The 12,822-nt window shown below is 33.0% G+C and overlaps 3 protein-coding genes across 3 annotated transcripts; all 3 read left to right on the top strand.

Moving 5' to 3' along the window:
- Positions 1-2,399: 2,399 nt before the first annotated feature.
- On the top strand, positions 2,400-3,395 carry Tsp_09276 (conserved hypothetical protein). Its single transcript, XM_003375650.1, has 5 exons — positions 2,400-2,500; positions 2,533-2,623; positions 2,754-2,884; positions 3,048-3,132; positions 3,348-3,395. Exons 1-5 carry the CDS (start codon positions 2,400-2,402, stop codon positions 3,393-3,395), a joined length of 456 nt encoding a protein of 151 aa, XP_003375698.1.
- A 470-nt stretch (positions 3,396-3,865) lies between these two features.
- Tsp_09275 (hypothetical protein) lies at positions 3,866-4,312 on the top strand. The gene is made up of 3 exons (XM_003375649.1): positions 3,866-3,978; positions 4,010-4,109; positions 4,136-4,312. Exons 1-3 carry the CDS (start codon positions 3,866-3,868, stop codon positions 4,310-4,312), a joined length of 390 nt encoding a protein of 129 aa, XP_003375697.1.
- Positions 4,313-10,386: 6,074 nt separating this feature from the next.
- Positions 10,387-12,803, top strand: Tsp_09274 (prophage PSPPH01, putative transcriptional regulator). The gene is made up of 3 exons (XM_003375648.1): positions 10,387-10,472; positions 11,042-11,119; positions 12,638-12,803. Exons 1-3 carry the CDS (start codon positions 10,387-10,389, stop codon positions 12,801-12,803), a joined length of 330 nt encoding a protein of 109 aa, XP_003375696.1.
- Positions 12,804-12,822: the final 19 nt, after the last annotated feature.

Below are 12,822 nucleotides of genomic sequence, written 5' to 3'. Positions count from 1 at the left end.
TGTAATCTGTTGTGCGTGCAAAGGTAGATAGATGCCACTCACCTGACGAGACTCAACGCTACTTCCTTATTATGAATACTAATATTTTCATTCATATAAATGTATTTTAACGAGCTTGAAGAAGATATACATTGGTGAAGTGAAATAAATTTGCATGTTAATAATATTTTCCATAATATTATATAAAATGTAAATGGAGCGTGCATTACTTGAAATGTTTACCCTATTACAAATTGAAAATTATCTTATTCGATCTAAAGTAAAATATTTCACTATTTGCTCCTTTACTGGTATTCAGTTTCATGGTCTGATATTGTTCATTGTATCACTGTATAATCTTGGACTTCAATTTTCTTCTTCAGTTATTATCTATGATTGAAAGGTATGACAGTGTATATTATCTGTGATAGTCATCTGTACTTTTATAACTTGGGAAAGACATTCGATGCTATTATTTGTCTGAGTTTGCTCAGATGCTTGTTGGAATTCACTGATTGCTTGCACTATTTATTTTATATTTTTAATAAGCATCTTTGAACATTCCCAACCTGGCATCTATTAAGTCTACAATTTTTTATTTATCTGTATGCATATGTAAATTAGTACAAGTCACCTTTAAAGCTTAGTGATTTGTAAATCAATGCTATAAATATAGTTATCCAAACGGAAAAGAATTGAAATCTGACATCGGAAGTTATTAAATGGAAATTGAAAGCATGTAAGCATAACAAATTTGATTATTATGCTGCATGATGATTTTGAAAGTCAGATGAAGTTGTAGCATGAAGTGATGGAAAATAATCGCTATAAGTTAATAATATGCGTAGTTTTCAAGAGAGTATGATTTGTTGACTTGCATATTTTTTATAATAACTTTCTTAGTCATTTTTCACCAGCTTTATTTTGTGTGCTGTGCGATTGAGATGCAAATTAAAAATGGCCGTTTTGCTGAATAATCTATGGAAAGGAGTTTAATGGAAATTTATATGTTTGCTTTTGTGCTTCAATAATTTGTTCACCATTTGAACAGTGGTGTTTTTAACCTATCTCAGGTCAAGCGAAATTTTTACTTCAAACGGTCAAGTGGGGTGCAAAATGTACCCCATGCATTTTTTTTGCAATTGCGTCGCTTTTTTTTGAAAAACAAATGATTTTTTATTAATTTTCTGAATATAAACGATTTTAACTGTCTTCAAATCAAATCAGTTCAGGCATAATTTCTACAAACTTTACATCTATACAATGCTTCCCTAATTGCATGCTGTCTGCATACCCACTTTTGGCAGGTGGAGCATTGGAAATCTGTTTTCTGGTCATTTTTTCTTGGGCAGATGCTACATCTACCACGCTTTCTTCCCATTTAAGATGAGGACTGTTCTTCCTCTCTAAGCTGTTCACTCTGAATGGGTGATTCCAAGTTTTCGTGCAGCACTCAGAACATTGCATGGTGGATTTGTGATTGTGTTGATTCTGTGCTGGACATGCGATTCATCCGCTATAATTCCTGATCTATTAATTATTTTCGCTTGAAAAAATGTATATCGTGTAGAATTGTATAAAATTTAGCTGTAGAAAAATCTGGCCTAAAACTATGCAGTGCGGTAGATATATTTGCAAAAAACAGCGCTAGGGTAAAGATGCCCCCCACTTGACCTGCGAAGGGTTAATAGAAAGCTGAACGTATCCAAAAAGACTGATTTTTTATTTATTTTCACTTCTTTAAAGTAATTTATGTAATGCGATGTAACCGAAGACCAGAACGAGGAGAATCAGTATATAGTGATAAGTTCCATTTCTTTTCAGCTAAAAGTCAAATGCGAGATGTTGCTATTTGTTCGCTTTGCCACGTAAAGCTGGACGCGGGCCTCAAATTTCAGTTCAAATAAATTTTATTTTTGTTGGGACACATTGTTGATTGAGAAGATTTCCTATTATGCTAGAAGATAAAAGTATCATGCTTGACCATCTTTATATTCCTACTGTGTGACTCTCCTCCTTCTTAGTCACGTGTGTATGCGTGTCAGTAGTCGTGTTGCATTCTTTGTCCTTTTTAACTTACTCGTATCGTGTGTGTTCAGTTGTGTTTTGGTCAATAAATAGCAAAAAACGCTTTACCGTTGTACGTTAACTCATCACAGCAATAAACCTTCCTCGAATATACAACAATTTTATTTATTTTATATTATTTTAAAGAGTTTAACATTTAAGTTTATTTTTTATTTTAAGTCTGTATTATTTATTATTTAAGCTTAATATTTTAAGTTTTTTATAATTTTTAAGTTGTCCTATACGCTTCTCTTGGTAGAACACATTGTGCATCTGTAATGGCCATGGGTCAGAAAAAGATATAAAAGGAGAGTAATTACGGCAACTTTTTTTACATTTGTTCGACCATCGTCATGGACTATGACTTCAGTGTGCGTTTTACTCGAAGTGGAAGAGTAATCCAGAAGCCCATTGTGTTGCATGATGCTGATATATCTGATCCGGAAACAGTGAGGTCGATAAGCAGTCTGTAACTGTCATTTAAAGTTCAGCAGAGCTGATGTCAGAAGATAAGGAACTTGAGCCCTTCAGCAAGACGGAGTATACGTGGATAAAGAAAGCAGTCCGACATTTCAGGGTATATTTCCTTTAGTAATGTGCTTCTAGTAAATGAATATCTGCATGTACAAAAACATAATCTTGTTCTCGACATGTTTTGTGAGAACCATAGATTACTTTAGCAGAGATTAAATTTCTGACTTCTGAAGCTCATTGTTGAGCGGTCTCATATTTATGCCACCCTATGTAGCTCCAACTTTCAAACAAACGAATCTGAATTGGAAACCTTTCCTGAAGTGCTGCTGAAAATGGGTCTTGTCCTGATGCCTCAGTATTCCATGTACTAGTCTGTTGAGCTCTGATGTGATGCCATCTCAGATACAATCGGCAGAAACAGATTCAAGGAGATGTTTCAGTATCTTCATAATGACAACTTTGGAGAGCCTCAATTATGTTCGACTTTTCAAAGATTGATCATTAATTAAAAGCAGTAATTCTTTCAGACCCAGCGTATCAAGTTTGATACATAATGTTTTGTGCCCCATAGCTATTGACGGAAGCGTGATTGTTAGCTATGCTTGTGTTAATGTGTTTTTGACGCTTTCTTAACTATATTTTATTTTTCATTTTTTCTCATCTTGGTAGATTTTTTTATAATGCATTCTTTCGTGCATGTAGGTGAGGCCAAAAAATGAATTTGCATTTTGATGTATAAATTGAGAACTCAGCTATCCAAACTTAAGGATTAATTGAGCTTAACAACGTAGAAATAATAATTTTTACTGGTAGATATTAATGTGAAGATGGGGAACGCGCGTTTCGCTCGACTAGATCTGGCGCACACATTGTAGAGCAGTATGCTGTAAATGGGGCTTCAAGGTTATTTCTCCTGCCGGTAAGCCGGGTTTATTTTATGATTTCATATTTTACGACGCGAAAAATCTGATTGTCGAAGACCCACTGTTTTTTCAAATGGAAAATTATGTATTAAAACAGTGTGAAACGTTGCCAAAGTGCAGAAACTACAAACTGTTCTTTGACAATTACTACACATTTCTTGAATTACAACTGCGGCTAAAAAATGGGAATCCTATCCTGTGGGACCATTAGACCAAACAGACTTCGTGGCTGCCCGCCGCTCTCTGAGAAAGATCTAAAGTCAAGCGGCAGAGGTGCTTATGACTCTAGAACGGACGCTTGGTATGACAACAGACACGTCTTAGCGACATCGACATATATTGGTGTAAAGCCAAAAACAGCTGTGAGGAAGACGGTGAAAAGTAATAGGCGCTAAAATCCCAAATATTGAAAAAATTACAACATGTATATGGGTAGTATAGACCTGAACAACATGATCGCTGCTCTATACGGCATAGAACGCAAAAGTCGAAAGTGGAATCGTCGCATTTTCTTTTGGATCACTAGCACTGCCATGTTATGCTAATCCATAGAATCTTCATAATAGACGCAGCAAAAGATGCCTGGAACAAGCACAGGCACAAAGCTTCACTTGCCAAGTTAGCCAGTCGCTGTGTCTTGTGAACAAGCCTATTACAGCTTCCAGAGTTTAATCTCGTGCATATTTTTCAAGGCTACCCCTGCCGTCACGACGAATGGAAAGACGACTGACCAACTGACGTCTCAACAAAAATGGCAAAGGATCAAACTGGCCACTGGCCAGAAATCACACAAATTTGAAGAAGATGCAGACTGTGGTCTACATCAGCCACATGCCTGTGCAATAAATGCAGTGTTTACAAATGCCTAATTAGCAACAGAAACTACTTTGTAGAATTTCATAACCAGCCATTGATTTGCCAATTATTGCACGTCTATGTACTCAAGAGCAATAAACGTTTTCACACTTAGTTCCAATAACATGTACCTCTAACTGACAAGCATCAAAAGTTTAATTCGAATACGTCATTCAATTTCTACAACAGTACACACAAATTTAGTTATCTAAATGAGGTGAGTTTGACTATTTTTCTGTACGTTGCATTTCATTACATCAGAGTACTGTAGAACATACATGAGGAAAATACATGCATCTTTATGAATTTACAGTCACTGAGCATAATTATATTAAGCATTAGTAAGAATAGATCTGTTTTGCGCAAAATTTTTTGTTTAAGTTCAACTGCAGTTTGTAAAGGTATTTAAATTTTGAAAAAGAAAGCAAATATAAGATAAACAAATTATTATTAAAAGTAAAATAGTTTAAGCATGGAAATGGACTTCTGCTAAAAGTTGAATTTTTTATATCGCATATTTGGTTGAGATGCTATTATGATTTATTATTCAAGAGGAAATCTAATAAGGGTTGAGTTTTAGCCAAGAACGTTACAAGCGTACTATACAAATCAGCTTTGCTAAAAAATCATTTCTTTTCTAGCATCTCTCATTCATTCAACGCACAACTAGTCCTGCGGCATTATATTTCATTAATCTTTTGAAAATCAAAATCATTTAATATTTCTACATCGATTACAATTTTTTATATTCAAAAACTGAACAAATTATCTGAAATTCAATGGTAGCAAATCAATATTATTCATTAGTAGTGTAATTAAAGAAAATAGAAAAGTTAAGCTGAGCTATAGAGTAACATTTTAATAAAATGTATTTACTGATTTTCATGCTGCAAATCTAAGAATATAGTCAACGTATGATCAAATATGGAAACAACAATATTTTCCTTTTGTGCAGATTTTCCCCCACATTTATTTCTAAATTTAGAACAATACGTTAGACAGCAACACGTACATTAATTCTGTTTGCAAGCATTTCTACCCTTTAGTTTTATTATTTTCACTCGTTTTTTTCATAAAAAAAGTTTAATCAAAAACAAAGCTGTGCTTTTTATGATAATAATCATTTCAAATATGAAAGGAAAGAATTTCAACATTAATTAACGGAAATTATTTACATAAAAATTTTATAAAATTCTAAACAAATGAGTTAAAAATAAAAAATTAAATGACAACAATAATTTATACTGCTAATTATGAATATAAAAAATGTTTTATTAGACTTGACGGTGCAGACGTCTGCATGTTTGTATTCCACTGTATTAGATGATGTGGCGCTTTCAGTACCAACGACAAGTATCGCTAATCATGCGATTCCTCAGTTACGAGCATAATGCATATGAAATCAACGCTATGAGCTCAGCCAGTCATCTAGTAACAATGCCCTTCAATAAAAATGCGGCCACTCCCCGATTTTACAATTTTTCAAATAGAATTCATGCAGAAAATAGCAAACAAATTTATATACGTAAATGATAAAATGAAATATTTTCATTTTCATGTTGCGAGTAAATTTAAATTTTTATTATAAAATTAATTTTTTGATATGTGATTTCTTCTCTTATATGTTTCTAATAATTATCAACAGTAAATATCGTGAACAATAATATTTTGCTCTAATTGTAAATATCAAAATAATTTTATTCTCAGTGGCAGTGGAAACGTTCGCTCGTTCGTATTCCACTGATGGTTGATGTGTGGGGTTGTGCACTCTTACAAAGTGCGCAAATGTCCCGCAGGACAGTGCAAACCTACTTACCACTTCATAAAAACGCAACAGAGTTCAAATCATATTTTGAATTATTATTTTTTTTTAATTTTACATAATTAAAAGTAATTTGTAAATTACATTTTTGATTTTGCTAATTTTGTTTGTCACAGCGAAAAACCAGAGTCTTTACATTTTTCTGAAAAGCTTTTCGTCATGAGTTCCATTTATGTGGGTCATTTTCGAATTTTCAAATCTCAGATTCAGGCATGCGGGGGCGTGTTTTGTCTAAGTGAATTTTTTGTTATGGCGTTTTCTGCCCGGTAATTTATATTTTGACTGAATTTTAAATATCAAGGTCATTTTTGAATTTTTAAAATGTTTTCATTGGTTAAATTTGGCAGGGTATCTCAATGTTTTACGCATCATTATTCTTTTTTAATGCAATGCACTCTCTAAATTATCCGGTTACTTTACATAAATTGCTATTATTCCAATTACGTCCGCTAATATATAATCATTGAACATGATTATATTAAGCATTATTAAGAATAGATCTGTTCTGTGTAAAATTTTATGTTTAAGATCAACAGCAGTTTGTTCATGTATTTATATTTTTAAAAAGAAGACAAATATCTTATAAACAAATTATTATTAAAAGCGAATTACTGAAATCAATTAATATTTCTGCACCATTTACAATTTTTTATATTCAAAAATTGAATAAATTAAGTGAAATTTAATTGTCGTAAATTAATATTATTCATTACATGTAGAGTAATGAGCGAAAATAAGAGAGTTAAGCTGAGCTAAGAAACTACTGAATAGTATTTGAATAAAATGTATTTATTCATTTTCACGTTGCAAAACTGATAATATAGTCGAAGTAGCATCTGATATGGAGAAAACAGTATTTTCTTTTTTTGTAAATATTTTTTCACACAATTTGCATTTAATTTAAAGCAATACATTAGTCAGAAACGCGTATAGTAATTTTGTTTATGAACAATTCTACCCTTTAATTTTATTATTTATACTATTTTTCCATAAAAATCGTTTATGAAAATCAAAAGTTTGCTCTAATTATAAATATTAAAATTATTTTATTTCAACTGGCAGTGGAAACGTCCGCATGTTCGTATTCCACTGATGGTTGATATGGTGGTTTGTACACTCTTACAAAGTGTGCATCCTGAGGGTTTAATATTTCCTTGCCGCAATGCAGGGAGGTAATACTATTGACCGTTTTTTTTCATCACTGAATCGTAATGGATTCCAACCAAAATATTCTATACAGCAAGTTCTTCAACTTTATTTTATCACTGCATTATTATTTCTGAAATTTTACATCATCTGAAATATTTGGTAAATTACATTTTTTGTTTGTTTACTTTTGTTTGTGAAAGCAATAAGCAGAAGTCTTTACATTTATATGTATTCTTAATTATAAATGTAAAGAAAAGTTTTATGGAAATCGGCGGTCGAGACGTTTGCTTGCTCGTATTCCACTGGTGGTTGGTGCTAAGATTGAATACCTCAAAAATTTGAGGAGCAGTCGGCCTTAGACACGAAAAGCACTAATGGGCTCCGAGCAATATACGCTTTGCAACGTTTAAAATAAATTTCATAGAGAAAACAGCAAAAGTCATATATATATATATACATATATATATATATATATATACATAAAAGATATAATAAAATATTCTTCCTTTCATGCTAGACGTAAATTGAAATTTTCATTATAAGATTAACTTCTTGACATAATGTTTGTTTTTTCAAAATGCTGTATTCTAACAAATTTATTAAAAATCAAGATGAATGTAACGAATAATAATATTTTGCTCTTATTATAAATACGAAAATTATTTCGTTCTGCTTGGCAGTGGAAACGTTCGCTCGTTCGTATTCCACTGGTGGTTGATGTGGCCATTTGTGCACTCTTACAATGTGCGCAGATGTAGGTATTAGCAGCGAGGCAGCACGATCAAAAACTGCTTCTTTTTTTCCCAAAAGTTATTTGCACTTTTACTTATTATATTGTTTTTATTTTACGTAATTAGAAACACTTTGTAAATTGCATTTTTGATTTGGCTAATTTTGTTTGTCAAAGCGAAAAATCAGAGTCTTTACATTTTCGTGAAAAGCTTCTCGCCATGAGTTCCATTTATGTGGGTCATTTTTGAATTTTCAAATCTCAAATTCAGACGTGCAGGGGCGGGTTTTGTCTAAGTTAATTATTTGTGTTAGCGTTCAGTCACACAGTTTATGTATTAACCGAATGTTTAATTGGTGACCTCCGCCAGTCAAGTTCATTTCTGAATTTTCTAAAAGTCTTCATTGGATAAATTTAACAAGACATCTGAAATCAGATTCAGATAAGTTAAATGTAACCGTCCCTACCTGCTGGATCAGTAAGTTTTTGTACATGAATGTCTATAATTTCCATAACGTCAGCGCCAGGTTAGCATTCATCTTTGAGAATAATTTCAAATGCACTAAAACCCATTTCTAACGCTACAATATGCAAATCAGGGTCCTTTAAAAATTTCCTTACTCTCAGTAATCTTGTATTAGTTTCTGGCAAGTGGCAGCCATATGAAGATTCTCTGATTTTATTAGTGGCGTTCAGTAACTACTGAAGTCAGTTTTCAATTGCTGAAAGGCATCATATTTTTCTATTTTGGTTTCGTTTTTTTCAAAGCATTCGATACTTATTTTGTAAATAACTATCATTTAATTGAAAATAATTAATTGGATATAATTGAAAATTCAATTTCATATTTGTTGTATCTTTTACTATGTGTCTAAAGCATCAAAATTTTTCATTTAATATCACTTTTACAGGAATAAAAATGGATAAAGAAAAAGTGAAAACGCAGACAACACGAAGTAAAACATGTGAACACAAAGGGTAAATGCGATTTTTTTCTATGCTGATTCTGTAACGTTTGGCTTGGGATGATTCTATAAACAGAGGTTATTCCTTTGTTTAATTAAGTTAGTGAAGTTTGTAATATGTTAGATGTAAGTAAGATATTTTTCAAAGTAAAACTGTATTTCTGTTTTTTTTTCATGTTGAAGTGAGGTGAAAATTTATCTTTATAAGAATTTCTATCTCACTTAAAGAATTTTTAATTCTGCGTGCAAAGTGTCGATCTATTATGCACATCATTAAGTTGAAGTATATTTGAAAAATGAAAGCATGGAAATATAATTAATAATTATAAATACAGTTCTATACAGTATACTAATTGCCAAATTACTGATAAGAAGGTTTGAAAGAAACGACCTCATCAGAGAAGAGCGAACATTGCATCCATATTTGATATCTCGTTTCACTGGTGTGTGATTAGCGGTGGCGGTGCGTAACTTAACTGCAAGGGAAAAAAGCTGTATTCAGAAAAAAATTCAGTGTCAAAACTTTTTGTACTCATGCTTTTTGTGCTTTGTATATTTCAGCGTCAGTATTTTTCTGTATTTACGTAGGTTTTGAATAAATATGCACAACAATTTTATACAGAATTCTGAAGTACATAAATCTATACATTGTAGGCTCTGATCAAATTCATTTTTCAATTTATTACTTTGCGTAATAATCTAGATTTAACTGTAAAAGACGATAAATTTTTCAATTTTCACTTGCTTATAGCATTCAATTTCATTCTGAATTGAACAGGTGGAATATCACTAAGCGGACAGTGTTCTCTATTATGCAGGTCAGAAAAATACTGTTTTCATACATAAATTATTTAATTTCATTATCATTTAATATTGTTTTTAAAATTTTACATCATCAAGAAAATAAATGAATCAAAATTTTCATCCAGTTAATTTTGTTGATCAAGGGGCGCAGCCAACGTGGGCACATTGTTTATATTATGTTGAGATTATGTCCTAATTCATCTCTGTGTAGCACATTCAACTTACTTACGCCGGTTTATTCGGCTGCATGCGCATTGCCTGACTTTTATGCAAATTGGGCCATTTGAAAATTACCTTCAGATTAGCAGAGCGCCAGTCAAACAGACTGTTGACTTATAGCAGGGTTGAACGGCATCTGATCAATTCATTTTCGCGTTAAATGTAAAGCAAGATATGCTTTAAGATATGATAGAATGTTATCTCTTCAAGCATGGGCGTTGTCTAGTTTGTATGCAAATTTGAGTACATTTTCAATTTGTTTGCTTTTGAGCTTATGCGTGGCCCAAATAATGTTTGTCCAACGAAATGAAATACGTTTCATACTTGTTAATCAGTAGAAATGAACTTTATGTAAATTTTCCTGTGGCTACTATTAGTTGCTCTAGAAACTCATTTCAAATGATTGTAGGCGAACGATGTGCGGCGAATGAACAATGGCGCTTTCAATGCAATGACAGACGAAGAAGAACAATACTAACGGCTTTGTTTTTTTATTTATTAAAACATTACTTCATTAAATTAATTCTCCAACATTTAGATACAGAAGAATAGAAGATAAAAGAAGACATCCCAAAGACAAGGGGTAAGTTTGGTAAGTATAATTCTTTGAGTTAGGCTAATTAGTTAAACTTCACTGAGGAGTTCTTGAGTCTGTAATTTATATAAACTCGAGCTGTAAGTTGGTGGAGCATTTAATTCAAACGTTTGTTAATTAGAGTAACTGGATGTAGATCATGAGTATTATTATAATAAATTTGAGTGGCTTTCCGCATTTGAACGTTTTCACGTCCCATGCCTTGTCGAGTTGAGTTTAGGGTTCATTTGCGGAAAGTGAAATGGTTGAATAATTTGTCGATCATTTCAAAGGACAATTTTTGAGCATAGTGAGTTTGTAGCACTGCTATAGTTTGAGTATTAGAATAAGTAAATGTTTGAGAATAGCAGTGCAAGGATAGGAGGAATGTGAGATAGGGTGGTGTGCAGGAGTTCGACGGGTTACACTGCACGACGCGACCCTAACCGTATCAAATGATCAAAGTCCATATTTTCAAAGCTCACCTCTTCCTCTCCCGGTTGCGGTACCAGAGGCCTGCCGCCTTGCTCGGATCCCAGCAATGGGATCTCAAGCAAGGTTTTTTTTCAGCCCGACCGCCCCCGCGCCGCCCCCCGCCCTCCTGCCCGTTAACGGGGACTTCCCTCGGCGGAGTCTCCTAGTCCCGTGCTGGCCAGAGACCGGTTTTAAAGAGATGACCATGTCCATTTGTGTGGAAATGGACGTTGTTTGAAATCTTGTGCAATGGGATTTCAACATCTATGTGAATTCGTAAGACGTATCTGTCCTAGAGGCAGTTATGCAAATTCGCAATTGACGTAGTGCTGAGACTCTGTTTCAGTGCCAATCTAGTGGTGATCGTTACTCCCCCAAGAGGAACGGTAAGCGTCGCTATGCGTTTGTGTTATTGTTACGCCGGCTCTGACACTTGGCCAATGATTGACATCAGATTTGCCGTCACACCTTTAACTAGTTCATTTGGCGTTGCACCTTTCATCAGTTTAGGCATAATACATTTGAAATTAATCTCCATCGAGAGTTTCCCCATGTAATCATGCTAAGTAATGCTTAAATTTGTTAAAATTTTATACATTAATTTATTCATTAAGGAACTTAAATGATATAGAAAATATAATGTTCATTCATCTAATAATTGGGCAAATTCAGTTTTTGTTTACATTACACTGTTTTAAAGTAGAAAAGTTAACCAGTTTTTCATTTACATTTCATCATATAAAAGATTTTAATTATTCATTAATTTTATACTGATAATAATATATTTTTAGTTTAAATCAGTTTTTTACTTTAAAGAATGTAATGTCAAAGTAGATTTTTACTTTAAAACAGTGTTATGTAAACAGTTAAAAGGGATGTAATATAGTAAACATTAAATAAGCATAATTTTATTTATTTATTAATTATTGGTGAATTAGATATTGTTTCAATATAAATTTTTTACTTATAAAATGTTAATTGGGGTCCCCTTTAATTAGGCAAGGGCAAAATTAAACTTGGTATAAATGAAATAAACAATCAGCTTAGGCAAGGTGCAACGAGTTTAATCATTTTATAAATAGGAAGTAATCTTCTATAAATAGAATGTTATTAATCCGTAATATCTAGGAAAACAATGTATTAAATATGAGATTAATTTTAATATGCTAATTAGAAAGTTTAAAAGGCAACGTAAATGCTACACTGAGTATTTTAATTTTTAATTAGGTTAAATAACGTCACTCGAAACAACATATTTTAGCAGTGAGAGTTTTTTAATAAATGATTAACATACAATGTAAACACAAAAGTGGGTCATAATATTTTCTAATTAGGTATAATAACATCACTCGTAACTACATATTTCAGCAGGGTTTTTTAATAGTTAATTAGAGGGTTTTAATTGCAAGCAAAAAACAGCAACTTACAGTAGTCAGATTTATTCGAAAAGATAAGTAGGCATAATACATTAAATCAATAATGATGAGTTGTAAATCATACGGTAAGTATGCAAACATGAGTTGGTTCTGCAGGACAGTACATTAATATTGAGTATCAGGTGTGACGGCAATTTGATGTGCATGAGGCGGCAAGGCTTTGTAGGCGTAACGGTTCACATCTGCCTAGCAACGCACGCCATCTGGTGCGGAAGCTACGTCTTCGGCGGATCAGAATGGCCATCTGGTCCGTCGAGGGTGGATCAGATGGATCCACCCAAGGTCATCTCGGCCAAAATCGTGAGGCCAGCACGTGGGCTAGGAGGCGATGATGCCTTGGGGGTCCCCGGG

Source organism: Trichinella spiralis (genome assembly GCF_000181795.1).
Source record: "Trichinella spiralis strain ISS 195 chromosome Unknown Scfld5, whole genome shotgun sequence".
NCBI lineage: Eukaryota > Metazoa > Nematoda > Enoplea > Trichinellida > Trichinellidae > Trichinella > Trichinella spiralis.
Note: the sequence above shows the minus strand (reverse complement) of the source record. Positions and strands in the feature narration are given on the sequence as shown.